Consider the following 18,374-nt stretch of genomic DNA (forward strand, 5'->3'; position numbering starts at 1 on the left):
GTGGGAGGGGAGCGGCGGCTGGAGGAGGGACTAAGTCAGGACCCCTGGGTTTGATCCCAGCTCTTGGAAGGGAATGGGGCGGGGAGGGGATTGGGAGTCAGGACTCCTGGGTTCTGTTGCCAGCCCTTAGCAGGGAATAGGGAGGTGCATGCATTGGGCAGGGGGTTTGGGAGTCAGGACTCCTGGGTTCTCTTGCCAGCCCTTAGCAGGGAAAGGGGTACAGGCTTGGAACCGGGAGGGGGTCGGAGGCAGGACTCCTGGGTTCTGTTCCCAGCAGGGGGAGGAGGGGAGCAGATCTCCTGGGTTCTCTCTCCCTCAAAGCAGCTAGCTGGTGGGGGGGGGGGGCTGCCCTTCCCCTGGCCGGCCCCTGTAGTGTCCCGCAGTGCTGGGCGGGGGGGGGGGGGGGCATCGACTCCAGCGGGGCTGGAGGGAGCCGGCGCCCACCCCCCGCACCTCCCAGGGGAACCTCCCGTGGCCGGAACCCCCGTGCTGGCAGGGCGCGTTTCCGGCCGGGCAGGTGTGGGCGCGGACGCGAGCGGAAGCGCGCTGCCGGACCGGCCGGGCTGCCCCGCACTAAGATGGCGGCGGCCGGGGCTCGGCGGCGGCGGCTGCTGCGGCTGCTGATGCAGCTCGGCTCGGTGCTGCTCACGCGCTTCCCCTTCTGGAACTGCCTCAGCGCCCTCATGCTCTTCGCCGAGCGGGCCGACGCCCGCAGGTGGGCGGGGCCGGGGGCGTCAGGAGGGATGGGGGCGGGGCCAGGAGGGGTGGGGGAGGAGTTGGGGGGGTGGGGTGGAGTCAGGAAGGATGGGGGAGGGGCAGGGCAGCAGTCGGGGGTGGGGAGGAGCCAGGAGGGATGGGGAGGAGTCGGGGGTGGGGGAGGAGCCAGGAGGGATGGGGGAGGGGCAGGGCAGCAGTCGGGGGTGGGGAGGGGCCAGGAGGGATGGGGGAGGAGTCGGGGGTGGGGGAGGAGCCAGGAGGGATGGGGGAGGGGCAGGGCAGCAGTCGGGGGTGGGGAGGGGCCAGGAGGGATGGGGGTGGGGCCAGGAGGGATGGGGGGGGGGGAGGAGCCAGGAGGGATGGGGGAGGGGCAGGGCAGCAGTCGGGGGTGGGGCCAGGAGGGATGGGGGGGGGAGGAGCCAGGAGGGATGGGGGAGGGGCAGGGCAGCAGTCGGGGGTGGGGAGGAGCCAGGAGGGATGGGGGAGGGGCCAGGAGGGATGGGGGAGGAGTTGGGGGGGAGGTGGAGTCAGGAAGGATGGGGGAGGGGCAGGGCAGCAGTCGGGGGTGGGGAGGAGCCAGGAGGGATGGGGGAGGAGTTGGGGGTGAGGTGGAGTCAGGAAGGATGGGGGCGGGGCAGGGAAGGAGTCGGGGGTGGGGTGGAGTTAGGAGGGATGGGGGAGGGGCAGGGGAGCAGTCAGGAGGGATGGGGGAGGAGTTGGGGAGGGGCAGGGGAGCAGTCAGGGGTGGGGAGGAGCCAGAAGGGAAGGAGTCGGGGGTGAGGTGAAGTCAGGAGGGAGAAGGGCAAGGGAGGAGTCGGGGGTGGGGAGGAGAAGGGAGGAGGGGGTAGACGTTAGGATCGATGGAGTCAGGGTCATGGGTGGGGGAGGAGGAGAGGGTTCGGGATGGGGGTGGGAGGGAGGATAGTTGGGGAGGGGCGTGTTGGGGTCATGGGGAAGGGCAGGGTTAAAGGTAGGGTGAGAATTGGTCCCCAGAAGGCCAGCAGCTGACTGGGCTACACGCTGTTCCTAGGCATGGTCTGGTTAATGGCCTTGCATCTGCTGGTGCTAAAAGAACATCAAGGCTCTGCCTTAAGCCCAGGGACTCTAGCTCAGGCTCTAAATCCTTCCTTACCGTACCTACCTCATGGTGCTTCGCTATTGCTTATGTGAGGGGCTAGACTCTTCCTAGTTAGGGTTGCCAGGTGCCCGGTTTTCTAAAGTTCAGTTACTGCGAGGTGGGGGGAAGTGCCTGGTCTTTAACCCAGCCCCTGCTTAGCTGGGGGCTGCCTCCTACCTGCCCGCAGGCTCCTTGTTAGCCTGCAGCAGCTCCTGTCCCAGCCCTGGATCAGCAGAGGGAGCCCGGGTGGTGGTGGGGAGAAAGGTGGGGTGGATCCAGCCAGCAAGGAAGGGAGAGGTGTGTGTGATGGGGTGGACCCTTGGGGGAAGAGGTGGAGAAGGGAGTGGGAACTCAAGGGAAGAGGTGGAGCAGGGGTGGGGCCTTAGGGGAAAAAGTCAGGGTAGGGCCCATTACCAGCAATTAGAAAGGTGGCAACCCTATTTGTATCGCAATACCCAGATGCAGCTAATGCTGGAGTGGAAACCCTGTAGCCCTGCATGTGCCTTTGGGGAGTTAGAGGTGGAGCCTTTCTGATGGCACTGGTGTGGTGCTGGGTCATCCAGAGAGGCACTGTGAATGGCTTTGAGCTTATTTTCATAACACGTGGAACAGCAAGCTTGGATAATTTGAGTGGCCTCCCTTCCATTCATGGTAGGCATTAGGGGAGGCAGTGTTGCCTAGTGGATAGATCACTGGACTAGGGCTCAGGAGATGTGAGTTCTATTCCTGGCTCTGCCGCTGGCCTGCTGGGTGACCTTGGGTATTTTGCTTATCATTATTACTCATGTTTATTATGGTAGTACCTATGGGCCAACCAAGATGGGCCTCTATTGTGCTAGGCTCTGTACAAATACAATAATAGACAGTCCTTGCCCTGGAGAACTTACTATATTTTATTTTTTGGGTGGATTTGTTTCTCCTCTCTGCGCTTCAGTTTTCCCCTCTGTAATATGGGGATAATGATACTGATCTCCTTTGGAAAGTGCTTTGAGATCTATGGAAGAAAAGAGCTATATAAGAGCATGGGATTATTATATTATTGTTAGAGAAGGCTGCAGTTGAGGCATGCTGATGGGGTGACGTGGGGAAACTTGCCTTGCCACTATTTGACCTGTACATACTCCAGGAGAAATACAGGACCTCCCTGTCCAGGGCTGTCAGTTGGACATTTATTCACAGGCTAATGTGAGAGAGACAGCTCAGGTCTCTAATATCTCCAGCCTGAGAGCAGAGTTCTTCCTAAGGCAGTGCCCAAACACAGTTGGGCACCCTGGGCTCACATGCGGATGGAGGGTTGTGGCTGCTTTGTCCTGTTTACGTGGTATGACTTGATTCCTCAAATGTCCAACTGGATTGAAGCTCCTTCCTTGCCTCCCATAGGAAACCCGACATCCCCGTCCCTTATCTGTACTTGGACATGGGGGCAGCGGTGTTGTGTGCCAGCTTCATGTCCTTCGGGGTGAAGCGCAGGTGGTTTGCACTGGGAGCTGCTCTTCAGCTGGCCGTCAGCACGTACGCGGCGTATATCGGGGGCTATGTGCACTACGGTGACTGGTTGAAGGTGAGGTGTTCGTCGGAATTCCCTGGGTGGCTGATCAGCTAGGGGGCAGCTGCCTCTCGTCTGTCCCCATGCCAGCCTCACTTAGTAACTCTGGAGTGTTTGGCCTATCTGAAATGATTGTACAGTCCAGGCCCCAACATCCAAGTGAAGCTTTCATCATCATTGAGCCTCCTTGTTGGCTCTTCCAGCAGGGAGGGCAAGGAATTAAGAGGCTGTAGAGACCGAAGTGCTCCCTCGCTCCTTGAGATCAGGATGGTGTAAGGGGAAGCTTGCCCTGCTAATGCCTGGGTTGCATCTGCTTTGTGAATAGAAGAAGGCTTCAGTCTCCATGTTGTTATTTCAGTGAGAGCAAGAATTATCCCCATCACCCTTTTCTTCCCCTCCACCTCTGCCCCCATTTTGATCCTGCTAGTCCGCTATCTCGTGGCCAAAGCTTCAGTGAGATTGCATAGTGCACCTAACTACAAGCCTACACGCTTTCTTCCTGACCTCAGCTGATGATCAGCGTGTGCCTGAAACGTGAAGATGAGAGGTCTGTATCCAGTGTAATGCCCCTGCAGATGCTGTTTTCATGTATCTAAATGCCTCGTTCTTTTACTTCTTTTAAGTTTATGGGGCTCCTTTTTATTTCCCAGTCACTAACTGATACACACACTGTGTGATTCCCCCTGCAGGTGAGGATGTACTCACGAACCATAGCTATCATTGGGGGGTTCCTGATCTTGGCGAGTGGGGCTGGTGAGATCTATCGTCAGAAGCCACGGAGCAGGTCCCTGCAGTCCACCGGGCAGGTCTTCCTCGGCATCTACCTCATCTGCGTGGTGTGTACCCAGCGGGGCAGGAGCTGGCTGGTGCCAAGGTGGACTTAGCTCAGAGCTGGCTTCCACGCACAGCTCTGCCATTGCTAGCCAGCATGCGTTGGCTTGCACTGGAATCACCAGAGCGGGGGGACTAAGTGGGGTGATCAGAAAGAAACTGGGATTTAGCACTTTGCATGTGGCTGTAGCTGCAATTGGGAAAGTGTGGGTGTTGGAGCAGCTTGTGTCACAGCTGGGGGGAGATCAGACAAGGCCTCTGGCCTCTTTGCTTGTTAGCAGAGGCGATATGGATATTTACAATTTGCACATCTGTTGCTGTTCTTTCTTGTCGGCAGGCCCTTCAGAGCTGGGGGGATTCTTTGTGGGCACAGGTGGCCACTTAGGGTGTCCCTTGGACTAGAAGGGGCTGTTGCCAGAGAAACACTCCAGCTGCCATGGTTACTGCCCAGCCCTGACCTGCTTGCTCTGCCTGTGGACTTTTTTGCTACTCCCTACTTTTGTTCATTCAGGTGCAGCAAGGCGCCTTTGGGTGTCACACTGGTTCTAGAATTCTTTGCACGGGCTGCCAACTGCACCTCCTTTGGACACCCCTGCAGCCTACTGCAAAGGATTCTGGGGTGTTTAGAAAGCCAGAGACTGGACAGAAACAGAGGCCGTGGATTGGCTCTGTGGGAGGAGCATCAGCTTTCATGATCCCCTAAGAACAGTCCTGCAGGGTTGAGGAGGCAGAGAAATGGAGATAGTATTTTGGCACCAGTTATGCCGTTAGTCTTTGTGGTTACTGTCTGATTGAGTAGCAGGCACTATTCCTTCCTGCTGAGGCTGTGTTTAATCAGAACCCCCAGCATGACAGCAGGGGGCACTGTGCCACCGCCTTTCAGAAAGGGGATGTAAAACTGGCATCCTGATCCCATGGTGCTTTGTGCAAAAGTCAGCTATTAACTTTAGTCTCCTGGCCAAATTCCAGGCTGATGATTAAACTATAATGAGATCCAATGGTTAGAAGTTGAAGCTAGATACATTCAGACTAGTAATAAACTGGCAAATCTCGAGTAGAAGTTGGGAGGTTATTTTACCTCGGTATTTGGCACTGGTGTGACCACTGCTGGAATCCTGTGCCCAGTTCTGTTGCCCGCAATTCAGGAAGGATGTTGATAAATTGGAGAGGGGTCAGAGAAGAGCCACAAGATGAATTAAAGGGTTAGAAAACCTGCCTGATGGTGAGAGACTCAAGGAGCTCAGTCTGTTTAGCTTAACAAAGAGAAGATTAAGGGGGTACCTGACCACAGTCTGGAAGTACCTACAAGGGGAACAAAACACTTGATAATGGGATCTTCAATCTAGCAGACAAAGATCTACAAGAGCCAGTTTCTGGAAGTTGAAGCTGGACAAATTCAGACTGGAAATAAGGCATGAGTTTTTAACAGTGAGGGTAATTAACCACTGGAACAATTTGCTGAGGGTTGTGGAGGATTCTCCATCGCTAGAAAATTTTTAAATCGAGGTTGGCTGTTTTTCGAAAAGATCCACTCTAGTTCAAGCACAAGCAGGCTTGAAGCAGGAATTAATTCCGGGAAGTCCTGATATGCTATGCCGGAGCTCGGATTAGATGATCATAATGGTCCCTTTTGGCCTATACTCTATGAATTGCATTGTGCCTCCTTCAGTTTCAGTTGGTCTCCTGCACCCCTAAACTGCTGGGTAGTAATTGGGTGCATGCCGTTAAGCAGCTGCCATTGCGCAGCTTTTGGGATGAAAGGCTGTGGATGCATCTACGCTGCATTTGGGAGACGTGACTGCACTACACGTAGACATCCCCGAGCTCGCTTTAGCAATGCTAGCAGTGAAGCTGCAGCAACGTAGAATCGTAGGACTGGAAGAGACCTCGAGAGGTCTCTAGTCCAGTCCCCTGCACTCAGGGCAGGGCTAAGTATTATCCAGACCATCCCTGACAGGGGTTTGTCCAACCTGCTCTTAAAAATCCCCAATGATGGAGATTCCACGACCTCCCTGGGCAATTTATTCCAGTGCTTCACCACCCTGACAGGTAGGAAGTTTTTCCTAATGTCCAACCTAAACCGCCCTTGCTGTAATTTAAGCCCATTGCTTCTTGTCCTATCCTCAGAGGCTAAGAACAACAATTTTTCTCCCTCCTCCTTGTATGTACTTGAAAACTGTTATCATGTCCCCTCTCGGTCTTCTCCAAACTAAACAAACCCAATTTTTTCAATCTTCCCTCATAGGTCATGTTTTCTAGACCTTTAATAATTTTTGTTGCTCTTTTCTGGACTTTCTCCAATCTCTCCACATCTTTCCTGAAATGTGGCGCCCAGAACTGGACACAATACTCCAGTTGAGGCCTAATCAGCGTGGAGTAGAGCAGAATTACTTCTTGTGTCTTGCTTACAACACTCCTGCTAATACATCCCAGAATGATATTTGCTTTTTTTGCAACAGTGCTACACCGTTGACTCATATTTAGCTTGTGATCCACTATGACCCCCAGATCCCTTTCCATAGTACTCCTGCCTAGGCAGTCGTTTCCCATTTTTTGTGTGTGCCACTGGGCGGGGTGGGGAGGGAGTTTGGAATATGTACCCATGGTCCTGGCCGGACGGGGCTAGATCAAAGCTAGCTTGGATATGTCTAACTGTGCTGCAGTCACACATCCTGACTGCAGTACAGACATATTCAGAGTGTATGCATTTGCTCCTACCTCTTGGCTTACTATTCCACTGCACCCTACAGGCCTATTCCCTCCAGCACAGCAAAGAGGATCGTCTGGCTTACCTCAACCACATCCTAGGTGGGGAGATCACCCTGCAGCTACTCTTCATCCTCTATGGGGTGCTGGCCCTGTCATTCCTGTCCGGCTATTACATCAGCACAGCCGCCCAGATCCTCTCGGTGATCCTGCCCCTGGTCATCCTGTTCATTGATGGGAACCTCGGCTACTGGCATGACTCCCGGCGCGTCGAGTTCTGGAACCAGATGAAACTCATCGGGCAGAACGTTGGTATCTTCGGGGCTATCATCATCTTGGCCACGGATGGTTGAGATGGGACATGTGGGGGCGGATAGGACAGGCTTGGGGGAGGGCTCTGCAGTTTGGGGGAGGGGATGGGATTAGGTTCTTTTTAAAATCACCATTATTTATTCTTTTTTTACTACTTTAAAAAAATTCCTATTTGATTTTTTCCCATTGACGGGCCAGGGGACTCAGCGGCTGCCTCCTTCTCGAGCACGTTAGTCCTTCATCGCACTTTGACAGGTGTTTTAAGCACAGCCCTATAGAACCTCACTCTTCTGGCTCTGCGTAGCAGCAAAGGGGCGGGGTCCTCCCGGGCACTGTAGAACAGCTGCCCACAGGGTCAGACTAGCTCCATGAGTGGTATGAGGAGCATAATTCCTCTGCTGAAAGGAGGAGTGGATCCTGGAAACTTTGGAGTCCCTCTGGAGAGCCAGATGATTGGTTACTGGAAAGAAGCCAATGGTGAACTGAATGGGGGACTTCAACGCTGCCCCTTCATCGTCTTTGGTGAACGCTGCATATTGGTTGCAATGAGTGGGGTGTGTGGGGACCGTTGTTTGTGCGTGGTGGGTGGGGAGAACGGTAATAATAAGCTAGCTCTTATTTAGCACTTTGCATCAGTAGATCTCAAAGCGCTTTACAAAGGAGGTCAGTGTCATTATCCCCATTGTACAGATGGGGAAACCGAGGCACTGAGCGGGGAGGTGACTTGCCCAAGATCACCCAGTGGGCCAGTGGCCAAGCCAGAGTACCCGTACTCCGTTATCAGGGGGTAGCCGTATTAGTCTGTATCCACAAAAACAAGGAGTCCGGTGGCACCTTAAGGAGTCATTAGTTACTCCATTACTTAAGCAATTTCATGTGGTTACAAAGAAACCCTGCTCCCCGAAAGGATGCAGTGCTGTGGAGAGGAGCGATTTCAAAGGGGAACAACCCTCAATGCTCTTGAGAGGGAGAAGGAAGCTGCTCCAGAGATGAGAAGGGAATAATTTTGCCTCTCCTCCCGCTCTGTGTGCATACGTCCATGCTGTCTCCAGTCCATCATTGGAGCATGCACGTGAATCTGTTGTGCATTGGCTTGTCTCCTAGCACAGCCCAATGGAGGGAGCAGATGGATGCTGCTTTACAACCGGACAATCCTGCCTGCCAAAGCCTGGGGAAAGAACGGCTTCATAGAGAGGGGAGCTGCTACCCGTCCCCCTAAGAGAGGTGGGATTTCCAGAGTGCTGGGGTGGAGTGACTGAGTGAGGAAGGGAAGCTTGAAAGGGGAGAAAAGTCCAGTTCCCAATCCCCCATTTCCACGTCTTACAACCCTGGTTAGTGATTGTCAGAGTCAGGGGCAGGTTGGGAGACTGCGCTCCATGTTATAAGGTCACATGCTGCCTTTGGCCCATGAGGGCCTCCTGCCACCAGGTTTGGTTTGTCTTTTGTTGCAAGGCCAGCTGCACGCAGGATCTCTCTAGCTTCAGTGCCCTGCCCGCCTAAGGAGAGCTTTTAAACACGGGCATTGTCTCAACTGCCTAGATCAAGCCTTCCACTTTGACCTGCTGTTGAGTCTTCCCTGTTTTCTAAACCACTTTCCCCATCGTGTATTTCTGATGATTAAATGAGAAAAGGCTTTTAACTCCATCCCTTGAGTTTTATTTCTTACCGGACATTGTTTGGCTTTAATCAAGGTGGTACTTCTCTGGTCCCCATTACTGTTATCTGAGCACCTCACAAGCTTTACTATGTTCATCCCACACACCCCTGCTGAGCCATGTCTATTAATCCTGTGTTACGGATGGGGAACTGAGACTCAAAGGCCTAAAGTAACCCTTGGTGTCCATGGCTGTGCAGGTAACAGACCCTGAATCTTCCGAATCCAGGCTTGTGCCCTAACTACTGGGCCATCCTTCCTGTCTTCCCCCGAATCACAGGCACGTGAACGGAGGAAACTTCAGCTGCGTTTCCGCTCCAGAGCCAGAACGTCAGATCTTACTTAAGCCACCAACTTACTTAAGGTGGCAAGAGAGACATATAGGCCAGAATTTAACAAAGTTAGGCACCTAAATACGCAGGCTGACTTTGAGAGGTGTCGGGCGTCAGTGGAATACCTAGTACCTCCCAGATACTTATTGATTTGTCCTCCACCACCCCTCTGAGGCACGGCCGTGTTGTTATCCCCATTGTACAGATGGGGAACTGAGGATGAACTGCCTTGCCCAAGGTCATGCAAGAAATCTGTGGCAGAGCTGGGAACCGAGCCCAGGTCTTGAGTCCTGCTGCCCAGCTCCTCTCCTATCTGAACAACGTCTCCCATCTTCTGCTTCACATGTACGTTGCTTTTAGCTTGTGCCTAACGAGTTGAAGCTATGGTACCTGTACATTTCCGCTCGGGCTTACTGGTGCTCACGTTGGGTAGCGCTGGCATTTTAAGAGTTCATTGCAGGTTCATGGCACTTAACCAGACAGGTTCTCCTTTAACCCTGCCACAGGTGATGCTAGTGCTTAAACAGATCATCTCAGACTTACTTCTCTTGCTCGTTACTGGCTGACTAGCAAGAGTTCATGGTAGATTCATGGCAAATATCTAGCAATTTGACATTTAAATATTTCACTGCCAGGGATGCTGCCCATGGACGAGTAAGTTTGTGATCTGGGCAGCATTTTCAAAAGTGTCCAGGGGGCTTAGGAACCTGTTTCATTTTCAGAAGTTGCTCAGGAGCCTAAATCCCCCTGACAATAAGACTTAGATTTCTAAGTCACTTTTGAAAATGGGCCATAGGCTGCCAAGTCACTTAAGCCCAGATTTGGAAAAGTATTTAGGCATTGCGGTGCTCAGTGAAACCTAATTGATTTAGGAACCGACATCTCATTTTCAAAAGGGATTTAAGCACTTAGGTTCCAAAATCCCATTGACAGTCAATAGGATTTAGGCTCTTAAAATGAGGTTTAGGTTCCTAAATCAATTAGGTGTCACAATGCTGAGTGCATTAATGCCTAAATACTTTTACAAATATGGGCCTTTGTCACTTCATAGAAGATCAGGGTTGGAAGGGACCTCAGGAGGTCATCTAGTTCAACCCCCTGCTCAAAGCGGGACCAATCCCCAACTAAATCAGTTGTCAACTTCTGACAATATTACCCCCTGTTTACATGTGGGGTTTTCAAAGGGGCTAGAGGCATTAGCTGGAATTTCACTGGTAGTTTGGTGTCTGTGTCCCTTTGGCCGCGCTGAAGTTCCCAGCTGACATTTGTCAATCAGTTTTGGTGCCCAGTAGCCTTAGGCACTGGTTAAGGAGAAAGCAGTAAGACCCTAACATCACACTAAAGAAAGGCGAGACACCTTGAAAAAGAAGCCAAAAATCACATTAAAAGTTGATGCTTTCCAGCTACTCTTGTTGTCTGTTTTCTGCTGTACACATTGTATGTAAAACTCCACACCCAGGCTGTTGGCTCCTATAAATACAAGCTTGTGTGTGACTCCTACTTGCTGTTCCACAGGATTGTAAGGAAAGATGTCGCTGCTCTTTTTACACGTTCATTAATGGAGCCTTGTTGGTCCCATTTTATAGGTCGGGAAGGTGAGGCACAGAGAGGGGAAGTGACCTTGCCAAGGTCCCACAGCGAGTCAGTGGCAGAGATGAGACTTGAACCCAAGAGTCCCGACCCCCTCGCTCTAACTTCTCTTGGCAACAGTCTGCACAACGCAGGCTTCACTAGCACTTTATTAGGGAAAAGCTGGGTGCTGAATTGGCCAAGAGGGTTCTTCGTGCCAATTATTTCTCTGAGAAGGTGCATGCAGCTCCATGCATGGCTGGCCATTCTGAGCTGTTTCTTCTTATCCAGTCTTGATGTACAAAAGCCTGACTCCTCCCAAGCCCGACCTGCTCCGCACTCACTCTGACCTAGTAAGATTGCCCTATGGTTTGCAAAATGAGTCTGGAATGGATTTTGCATGGTTTACCAGCTCGTAGGAATCCCGGATGTCGGACAGTCCAAACCAGAAGAAGATCCACTGGTGGTCGGTGAAGCTTCCATCACTGTGCTTGAAATACCTGACGGAAACAAAACAAACGCTTAGTCCCAGAGCCGTATCTGTATCCCACAGAGCAACAGGAGCATCCGTTGATACAATTACAGGGATAATACTGGGTCAGACTTGCCGGCCACTGTATCTAGCTGGGCACTCAGAGTATCTGAGTCCCTCCTAGACATCCGTGATTGTATCCTTGCAGCCCCTCTGTAAGTAGCATAGTAGTGGTAATTCTGTTTTACAGAGGGGGAGGTCCACAGTGAGTGGGAAGAGGGTACAGGTCAGCGTTAAGGGGCATTGGCAGGGTGGCATGGGAAACCTAGGCCTGGTATAGTAGGGGGTGCTGTGCATCAGAGTACAGCTGCACCAGCGGAGTGGTGGAGCGGCCCAGCCCTGGTGTAGCAGGGGCGTTGCAGTCAGGAGTGAGAGGCACTGCCAGAGCTGGGTGTGTGTGGGGAGCAGAGCCGCAAGTAAGGGTAAGAGGCATTGGCAGAGCTGCGTGTGGGGAACCCAGGGCTGGAATAGCAGGAGGCTGCAGGGCAGGGTTGTGGGGCACTGGCAGAGCTGGGTGTGGGGACCCCAGGGCTGGAATAGCAGGGGGCTGCAGGGCAGGGTTGTGGGGCGTTGGCAGAGCTGTATGCTAGGGAGCCCAGGGCTGGAATAGCAGGAGGCTGCAGGGCAGGGTTGTGGGGCACTGGCAGAGCTGTATGCTGGGAAGCCCAGGGCTGGAATAGCAGGGGGCTGCAGGGCAGGGTTGTGGGGTGTTGGCAGAGCTGCGTGTGGGGAACCCAGGGCTGGAATAGCAGGAGGCTGCAGGGCAGGGTTGTGGGGCACTGGCAGAGCTGTATACTGGGAAGCCCAGGGCTGGAATAGCAGAGGTCTGCAGGGCAGGGTTGTGGGGTGTTGGCAGAGCTGGGTGTGGGGACCCCAGGGCTGGAATAGCAGGGGGCTGCAGGGCAGGGTTGTGGGGTGTTGGCAGAGCTGTATGCTAGGAAGCCCAGGACTGGAATAGCAGGAGGCTGCAGGGCAGGGTTGTGGGGCACTGGCAGAGCTGTATGCTGGGAAGCCCAGGGCTGGAATAGCAGGGGGCTGCAGGGCAGGGTTGTGGGGCGTTGGCAGAGCTGGGTGTGGGGACCCCAGGGCTGGAATAGCAGGGGGAGGCAGGGCAGGGTTGTGGGGCACTGGCAGAACTGTGTGCTGGGGAGCCCAGGGCTCGAATAGCAGGAGAACCATTAGTGTGTTTAAAACTTGAGCCCCGAACAGATGTGCATCTGTGTCGGTGTCCACCAGGAGGGTGGCATTCTCAATGGAAATGCTGCTCTGCTCAGTTCCCCTTTCCACTTACCAGGGGTTAATGGGGTTGGTGACGCGAGACCTCCAGAAGAGGGTCCTGAGGTCCTGCCGTATGCACTCCCACAGCATCTGGCCGGAGCCTTGGCTTTTCTTGGTGGAGCTGACCACAAATTTGTCCAAGTACGGCATGCCGCCCAGGACCGGCTCCTTTGTGATGATGGCTGCTGCGTTGTAGCTGGGTGACAAAGGGCAGGGTGAGCGGGCCTGGGAGCGGCACAGACAGACTCTGCGTGGCAGGGAAGGCTTCCAAGAGGAAGGGAGGAGATTTTGCACCTTCTGTTCTCCCTCCCTCACTCCCCTGGGCCCACGCAGCTGCGACTAGGGTTACCCCAGCTCTCCGCCTGCAGTAGCTCACAGGCACTACAGGAAATAACCACTTTGTGCCTGGCTTTTGAATGGCCCCAAGGTTCAGAGGCTCTGGGCTTTGGGTCTGTACTCTACAACAGGAGCCAGCCGGGAAGGCTGTTACTTGCCTTTCGTAGGCCCATCTCATGCTGCGTGAGAGGGTAGAGGCCCTAGCTGGCCCCGTGGTGTGAGGTGCTGCACGTAGGGACAGACAATCCCTGGCCCCAAGAGTCTCCTGTCTAAGCAGAGAAAGGGGGGCAGGGAAGGTTTTCAGACCTCTGGGATACAAGACAATCCCCAGAACTAACGGCCTTCAGCCAGACGCTAGGGCCACTCTGCACCCCAGGGGCTGCCCCTAGAAGTGGCTGATTAGGGATCTCTCCACTTCTTAAATAGCCCTCTGCCTGCCTGCTCCTAGAGCTCCTGAGCCCAGCACAGACGCGCAGGGGGCCTCCTTACCCCTCTGAGAAGTAGATTGAGTGCAGCCTGGGCCGTATGGAAGCCAGATAGTCCCCTCGGAGGGTCTTCCCGAAGGAGGTGTTGATCAAGGAGACCAGGCGCTGCTGGTCCAGCTCCTCCAGCCTCTCGGCCCGCAGCATACGCTCGGCATTCCTGAACAGGGTCCCCGAGCCTGGAGCCAAAGGGAAGAGCAAGGGCGTTGCTCACTCGGACGGTCTCCCGCAGAGCAACAGTGCTCTGATTCCTGCTCCATTCGCCAGCCGCGCCGGTGCTAATTCTCCAGCCGAGCTCAGCTCCCCAGTCCCGCCCGCCCGCTCCGAGATAGCGAGGCAGGGCTGAGCCCATCGGGGCAGGGGCAGGCCCCGGCAGCCACACGCACCTTTGTTGCTGAAGATCTCGGAGAGCAGCGTGCCGGCAGAGGTGATGACGGCGGAGGCCTCGTAGGGCAAGCGGCTCAGCAGGTCGACGATCACCCTGACCTGCTGCTGCTCCTTGTGGCCCACCCACTGGGCTTTGGTCACTAGGTCCAGGTCGGCGGGCAGGTTCACGTTCCCCATCACCTGCACGGCCAGGAGGGGGCTCAGCAAGGAGATGGGCGATGGCTCCATGGGTTAGGCCCTCCTGGCCCATTCCCCGCTCCAGGCCGGCTGCCTCCAGGAAGGCCTGGAATGGGCCCAGCCCAGCTGCTGAACCCAAGTGGAGGACACTTAACGCAGGCATGGGGCGCGGTGGGGAAGGTTGGCTCTCACTCTGCCGTGGTCAGCCCAGTAGAGGGGTGCAGTGCAGGGGGCTGCTTTGACCGTCTCCCAGCTGATGGGCAAATCCCAGCAGCAGCCTTAGGCCTCTGTGGGCCCCCTAAGGTCCCTCCCCATGTGAATGTGCCTGCCCTCCAGCCTCTCCCCATTCGTGTACTCCTCAGCTCCGTCTCGTGGCTTCCCGGTCCGTGCAGAGGAGGGGGTTACCAGGAGCTGGGGAGGGGTGAAGGGAAGGCGGCCGGGGGGTAGGGGGGGCCAGCAGGCAGGAGGACGTCGGTGGGTGGGAGGGAAGCAGGGCACCGGAAGGGGCGGGATGGGAACCCATGGCCGGGCAGCAGAGGGTGCGTGAGCCGGCGTCTCCTGTGCCAGGCCCTGCGCTGCCCTTACCCACCTTCTGCCCAGAGTTCCTGATCCCCCCGGTCATGTTCAGGAAGATTATCTTAGTGGGCAGCAGTGCCCTGGAGACGGCGGTGGTGACCTCGACGGAGTCCAGCAGCAGGCACTGGCGGCTGCGGGTCTCCCCGACGGGGCAGATGATGGGGATGTTCCCCATCTCCAGGCACCACTGCAGCAGGTCGCTGTCCACGGAGATCCCGCTGGGAGCAGAGAGAGAGAGGTGTTAATGGGGGCCAGCGGTCGGGTACGGAGAGCCAGGGCTGCAGGCTCAGCGGCTGACCTGGAGTGGGCGGCCGACTGCTCCGCTCCTAGGACGGCGCCGGCCCCGAAGAAGGGCATCGTCGCAGCGGAGTTCTGGCGCAGGGCGTCCGTCAGGGCCTTGCAGTTCTGGGTCAGCAGCGCCTTGGCATCCCGGAAGGTGAGGGTGTCGCTCAGGGAGCTCCGGGACGGCAGCCCCAGCACCAGCAGGGGCTTCATGTCCATGCGCTGCAGGAAGGCCAAGCTGAAGGCCAGGCTGGTCACGGTCTCCTTGCAGCGGGAGACGGCCTCATCCACCTGCCCCCGGGAGAGCAAGGGAGCCGCGTGTCAGGGCCCCCGGGAGGCTGGGCGGGCGCCGCCCTGGGCCCCGAGCACCTTGGGGTGGACGCTGCTGGATGGGCAGCCCTGGCTCCGCGTGAGCCCGTGGCAGAGCCATTCCTATTGCAACTGCGAGCACCTGCCGGCGCTGGGTGGCTGTGAGCTTGGGGCCTGGCAGGGCCGGTGCAGAGCCCTGGGGTGGGGGGCGATGTGGCTGGGGACACTGGGGCCCTGCTGCAGCCCCAAATTCCCCTCCCTGCCTCCCCTAATAGACTGTTCTCTCCCCTCCCCCACTACAGCTATCGCCCATCCCCTCCCCACTACAACTGTCACCCTCCCCTCCCTGCCCCTCCCCACGACAGCTTTTACCCGGCCCCTCCCATCCCCTCCCCACTGTAATTGTTGCCCCTCCCAGCCCCTCCCCACTACAACTGTCGCCCTCCCCTCCCAGCCCCTCCCCACGACAGCTGTTACCCGGCCCCTCCCATCCCCTCCCCACTATAACTGTTGCCCCTCCCAGCCCCTCCCCACTACAGCTGTTGCCCCTCCCCACAACAGCTATCACCCCCTCCCATCCCCCATCAACCCATCCCCACCCCAATCCCTGTAAGGCTTGGTGCCCTTTGTCCCTAGCAGAGACTGTTATCAGTGGCCCTTATCTGGACCCTTGCTATCAGGCACAGCTGGGCTGAATGTTTCCGAGGACTTGTGCCCTCTCCCTGGCCAATGCTTGGCTAAAGACAGCTGCCGCCCCCCCAGGTGTGGGTGGGGTGGGAAGGGAGGAAGTGGTGGGAGCACTCTGGGCACTGCTGTACTGGCTGGGCCATTACCCCTCTGACGCTGCGTGCCAGTCAGCCAGCTCAGACCATCAGTCCCTACAGCCCAATGTGCTCCCCCCTGTGATGCCGGAGCAGACAAATGGGCCCATCTGGGCTGGCACCTGCAGACGGGGCCGCACGCAGAGCCCCCTGGCCATGCCACCATGTACTACGTAGGAGCCGGAGGGGGTCATGCCGGCTGCTTCCTGGGAGTTGAGCGGGGCAAACCCCCTACCCCGCTCCCCGGCAGGAGCCGAGGGCCAGATTAAATGGTCTGACGGGCCAGGTGTGGCTCATGGGCCACAGCTTGCTCACCCCTGCTCGATAATATCCTGAGGCAGTGAGTCCCACAGGTTAATCCCATGTTGCTTCCAACTCTATTTCCTTGCCTCTCGTTTGACTTGGCTGCCTTTTTAATCCCGGCTCCCCTTTTAGTTAGCCCTGCAGCTCCTCCCCATGTGTCCCTCCAAGCCCCCCGTGTCCCCTCTCTGCAGCCCCATCCCCAGCATCTCCCAGCCGTCCACCCCTGCTGCCCCCTCTCTGCACCCCCTTGGGCTTTGGGGCCATACCCGTCCCCTGCTTGCCCCACCCACAGGGTCCGATGCCCGACCCCCACTCTGCATCCCCCTGTCCTCCTGGGCCGTGCCCACCCTACCTAGCTGTGGGTCCAGTGCCCCCGGCTGTGCCTGCCCCCCCACGTGGCCGTCCGGCCCAGCTGTGGGTCCAGTGCCCCTGGCTCTACCCCCCCCATGGCCGTCCCACCCAGCTGTGGGTCCAGTGCCCCTGGCTCTACCCCCCCCCCATGGCCGTCCCACCCAGCTGTGGGTCCAGTGCCCCTGGCTTTGCCCTCCCCATGGCCGCCCCGCCCAGCTGTGGGTCCAGTGCCCCTGGCTCTAACCCCCCCATGGCCGTCCCACCCAGCTGTGGGTCCAGTGCCCCTGGCTTTGCCCTCCCCATGGCCGCCCCGCCCAGCTGTGGGTCCAGTGCCCCTGGCTCTACCCCCCCCATGGCCGTCCCACCCAGCTGTGGGTCCAGTGCCCCTGGCTCTACCCCCCCCCCATGGCCGTCCCACCCAGCTGTGGGTCCAGTGCCCCTGGCTTTGCCCTCCCCATGGCCGCCCCGCCCAGCTGTGGGTCCAGTGCCCCTGGCTCTAACCCCCCCATGGCCGTCCCACCCAGCTGTGGGTCCAGTGCCCCTGGCTTTGCCCTCCCCATGGCCGCCCCGCCCAGCTGTGGGTCCAGTGCCCCTGGCTCTAACCCCCCCATGGCCGTCCTGCCCAGCTGTGGGTCCAGTGCCCCTGGCTCTACCCCCGCCCCCCATGGCCGTCCTGCCCAGCTGTGGGTCCAGTGCCCCTGGCTCTACCCCCGCCCCCCATGGCCGTCCTGCCCAGCTGTGGGTCCAGTGTCCCTGGCTCTACCCCCGCCCCCCATGGCCGCCCCGCCCAGCTGTGGGTCCAGTGTCCCTGGCTCTGCCCCCGCCCCGCCCAGCTGTGGGTCCGGCGCCCCCCTCACCTCGATGACGGCGAAGGGGCGGCCGCCGGCCTGGCCGAGCGCCTGGAACTTGGCCAGCCAGTGGCCCGCCTCGCTGGGGCCGCCGCCGCACTCCCGGAGAAAGGCCTGGATGTCCCGCCGCACCACGGGGGCGGGCACGGCCCCGGCCCCGGGCAGCTCCAGCCGGGCGCCCGCCAGCCCCCCGGGGCTCTCCCGCCGCCGGCCGCCCGGGCGCTGGGGGCCGCGGCCGCTCAGCACCCGCGGGACGGGCGCGCAGAGCAGGCGGCCGGCCGAGGCCGCCGCGGAGCCGGCGCTGAGCGAGCCCATGGCCGTGCTGCGCGCAGGCTGCAGTGGGGCCAGCCCCGGGCCAGGGCGACACCCTGGGGCCTCCCCCGGTCCCCGCCCCCTCACTCCAGGCCCCTCCAAGCAAATCAGCGGCCGGCTCCCGAGGTGCCTCCCCGCCTGGGCGCTGGCCCCTGCCCGGCACGGGGCTGTGCAAACAGCGGCTTGTGCAAGCCCAGCGCGTGCTGCGGGGCCGTGCCGGGAGCCGGAGCCAGGTGCTCGGCGGGTTGGGACGTCCCGCTCCCTGCAGGGATCAGAGCCTCACCCCCCGGGGCTTGGGCCAGCTCCCACCTGCTAAGCCTGGCCGGGCGCTTCCCCTGCTTCTGCCCCCGGCTGGGCTGCTGTGCCATCCTCGCCCAGGCCGGCACTGGGTGCCTGACCTGAGAGTAATCCTGGGGCCAGCTTGGCGGAGGGTGCCCGACCTGGGGGCTGCGATGGGGTGGCAGGCCGCAGGCCTCTCCGGTTGGGCACCCTCTAATCAGTGGCTGCTGTTGAAAATGACAGTTTAAGGCCATAATGAATGGGTGGGAGCTCGGCACCGAAATACCTTTGTGGATCTGGGCTTGAATCACTAACCT

At 57.9% G+C, this 18,374-nt stretch overlaps 2 protein-coding genes across 2 annotated transcripts; one reads left to right on the plus strand and one right to left on the minus strand.

Annotated features, from left to right (window-relative positions):
* Nucleotides 1-525: 525 nt before the first annotated feature.
* Nucleotides 526-8,873, plus strand: TMEM101 (transmembrane protein 101). The gene is made up of 4 exons (XM_037887071.2): nucleotides 526-715; nucleotides 3,215-3,395; nucleotides 4,070-4,216; nucleotides 6,962-8,873. The coding sequence occupies exons 1-4, from the start codon at nucleotides 579-581 to the stop codon at nucleotides 7,268-7,270; spliced, it is 774 nt and encodes a 257-aa protein (XP_037742999.1). The 5' UTR covers nucleotides 526-578; the 3' UTR covers nucleotides 7,271-8,873.
* Nucleotides 8,874-10,608: 1,735 nt separating this feature from the next.
* On the minus strand, nucleotides 10,609-17,813 carry NAGS (N-acetylglutamate synthase). The gene is made up of 7 exons (XM_037887070.2): nucleotides 17,476-17,813; nucleotides 14,851-15,125; nucleotides 14,566-14,770; nucleotides 13,799-13,979; nucleotides 13,420-13,591; nucleotides 12,608-12,790; nucleotides 10,609-11,284 (listed from the first exon to the last, which is right to left on the minus strand). The coding sequence occupies exons 1-7, from the start codon at nucleotides 17,779-17,781 to the stop codon at nucleotides 11,149-11,151; spliced, it is 1,458 nt and encodes a 485-aa protein (XP_037742998.2). The 5' UTR covers nucleotides 17,782-17,813; the 3' UTR covers nucleotides 10,609-11,148.
* Nucleotides 17,814-18,374: the final 561 nt, after the last annotated feature.

The sequence above is a fragment of the Chelonia mydas genome, chromosome 27, assembly GCF_015237465.2.
Source record: "Chelonia mydas isolate rCheMyd1 chromosome 27, rCheMyd1.pri.v2, whole genome shotgun sequence".
Taxonomy (NCBI): domain Eukaryota; kingdom Metazoa; phylum Chordata; order Testudines; family Cheloniidae; genus Chelonia; species Chelonia mydas.

What these genes read in the sequence shown, in the direction of transcription:
- TMEM101 (XM_037887071.2), top strand. Translation starts at nt 579, where the DNA reads ATGGCGGCGGCCGGGGCTCGGCGGCGGCGGCTGCTGCGGCTGCTGATG. An exon ending in GAGCGGGCCGACGCCCGCAG is followed by an intron (nt 716 to 3,214) that starts GTGGGCGGGGCC and finishes TGCCTCCCATAG; the next exon opens with GAAACCCGACATCCCCGTCC. An exon ending in GCATCTACCTCATCTGCGTG is followed by an intron (nt 4,217 to 6,961) that starts GTGTGTACCCAG and finishes TGCACCCTACAG; the next exon opens with GCCTATTCCCTCCAGCACAG.
- NAGS (XM_037887070.2), bottom strand. Translation starts at nt 17,781, where the DNA reads ATGGGCTCGCTCAGCGCCGGCTCCGCGGCGGCCTCGGCCGGCCGCCTG. An exon ending in CGAGATCTTCAGCAACAAAG is followed by an intron (nt 13,592 to 13,798) that starts GTGCGTGTGGCT and finishes CTTTGGCTCCAG; the next exon opens with GCTCGGGGACCCTGTTCAGG. An exon ending in ACCAACCCCATTAACCCCTG is followed by an intron (nt 11,285 to 12,607) that starts GTAAGTGGAAAG and finishes TGTTTCCGTCAG; the next exon opens with GTATTTCAAGCACAGTGATG.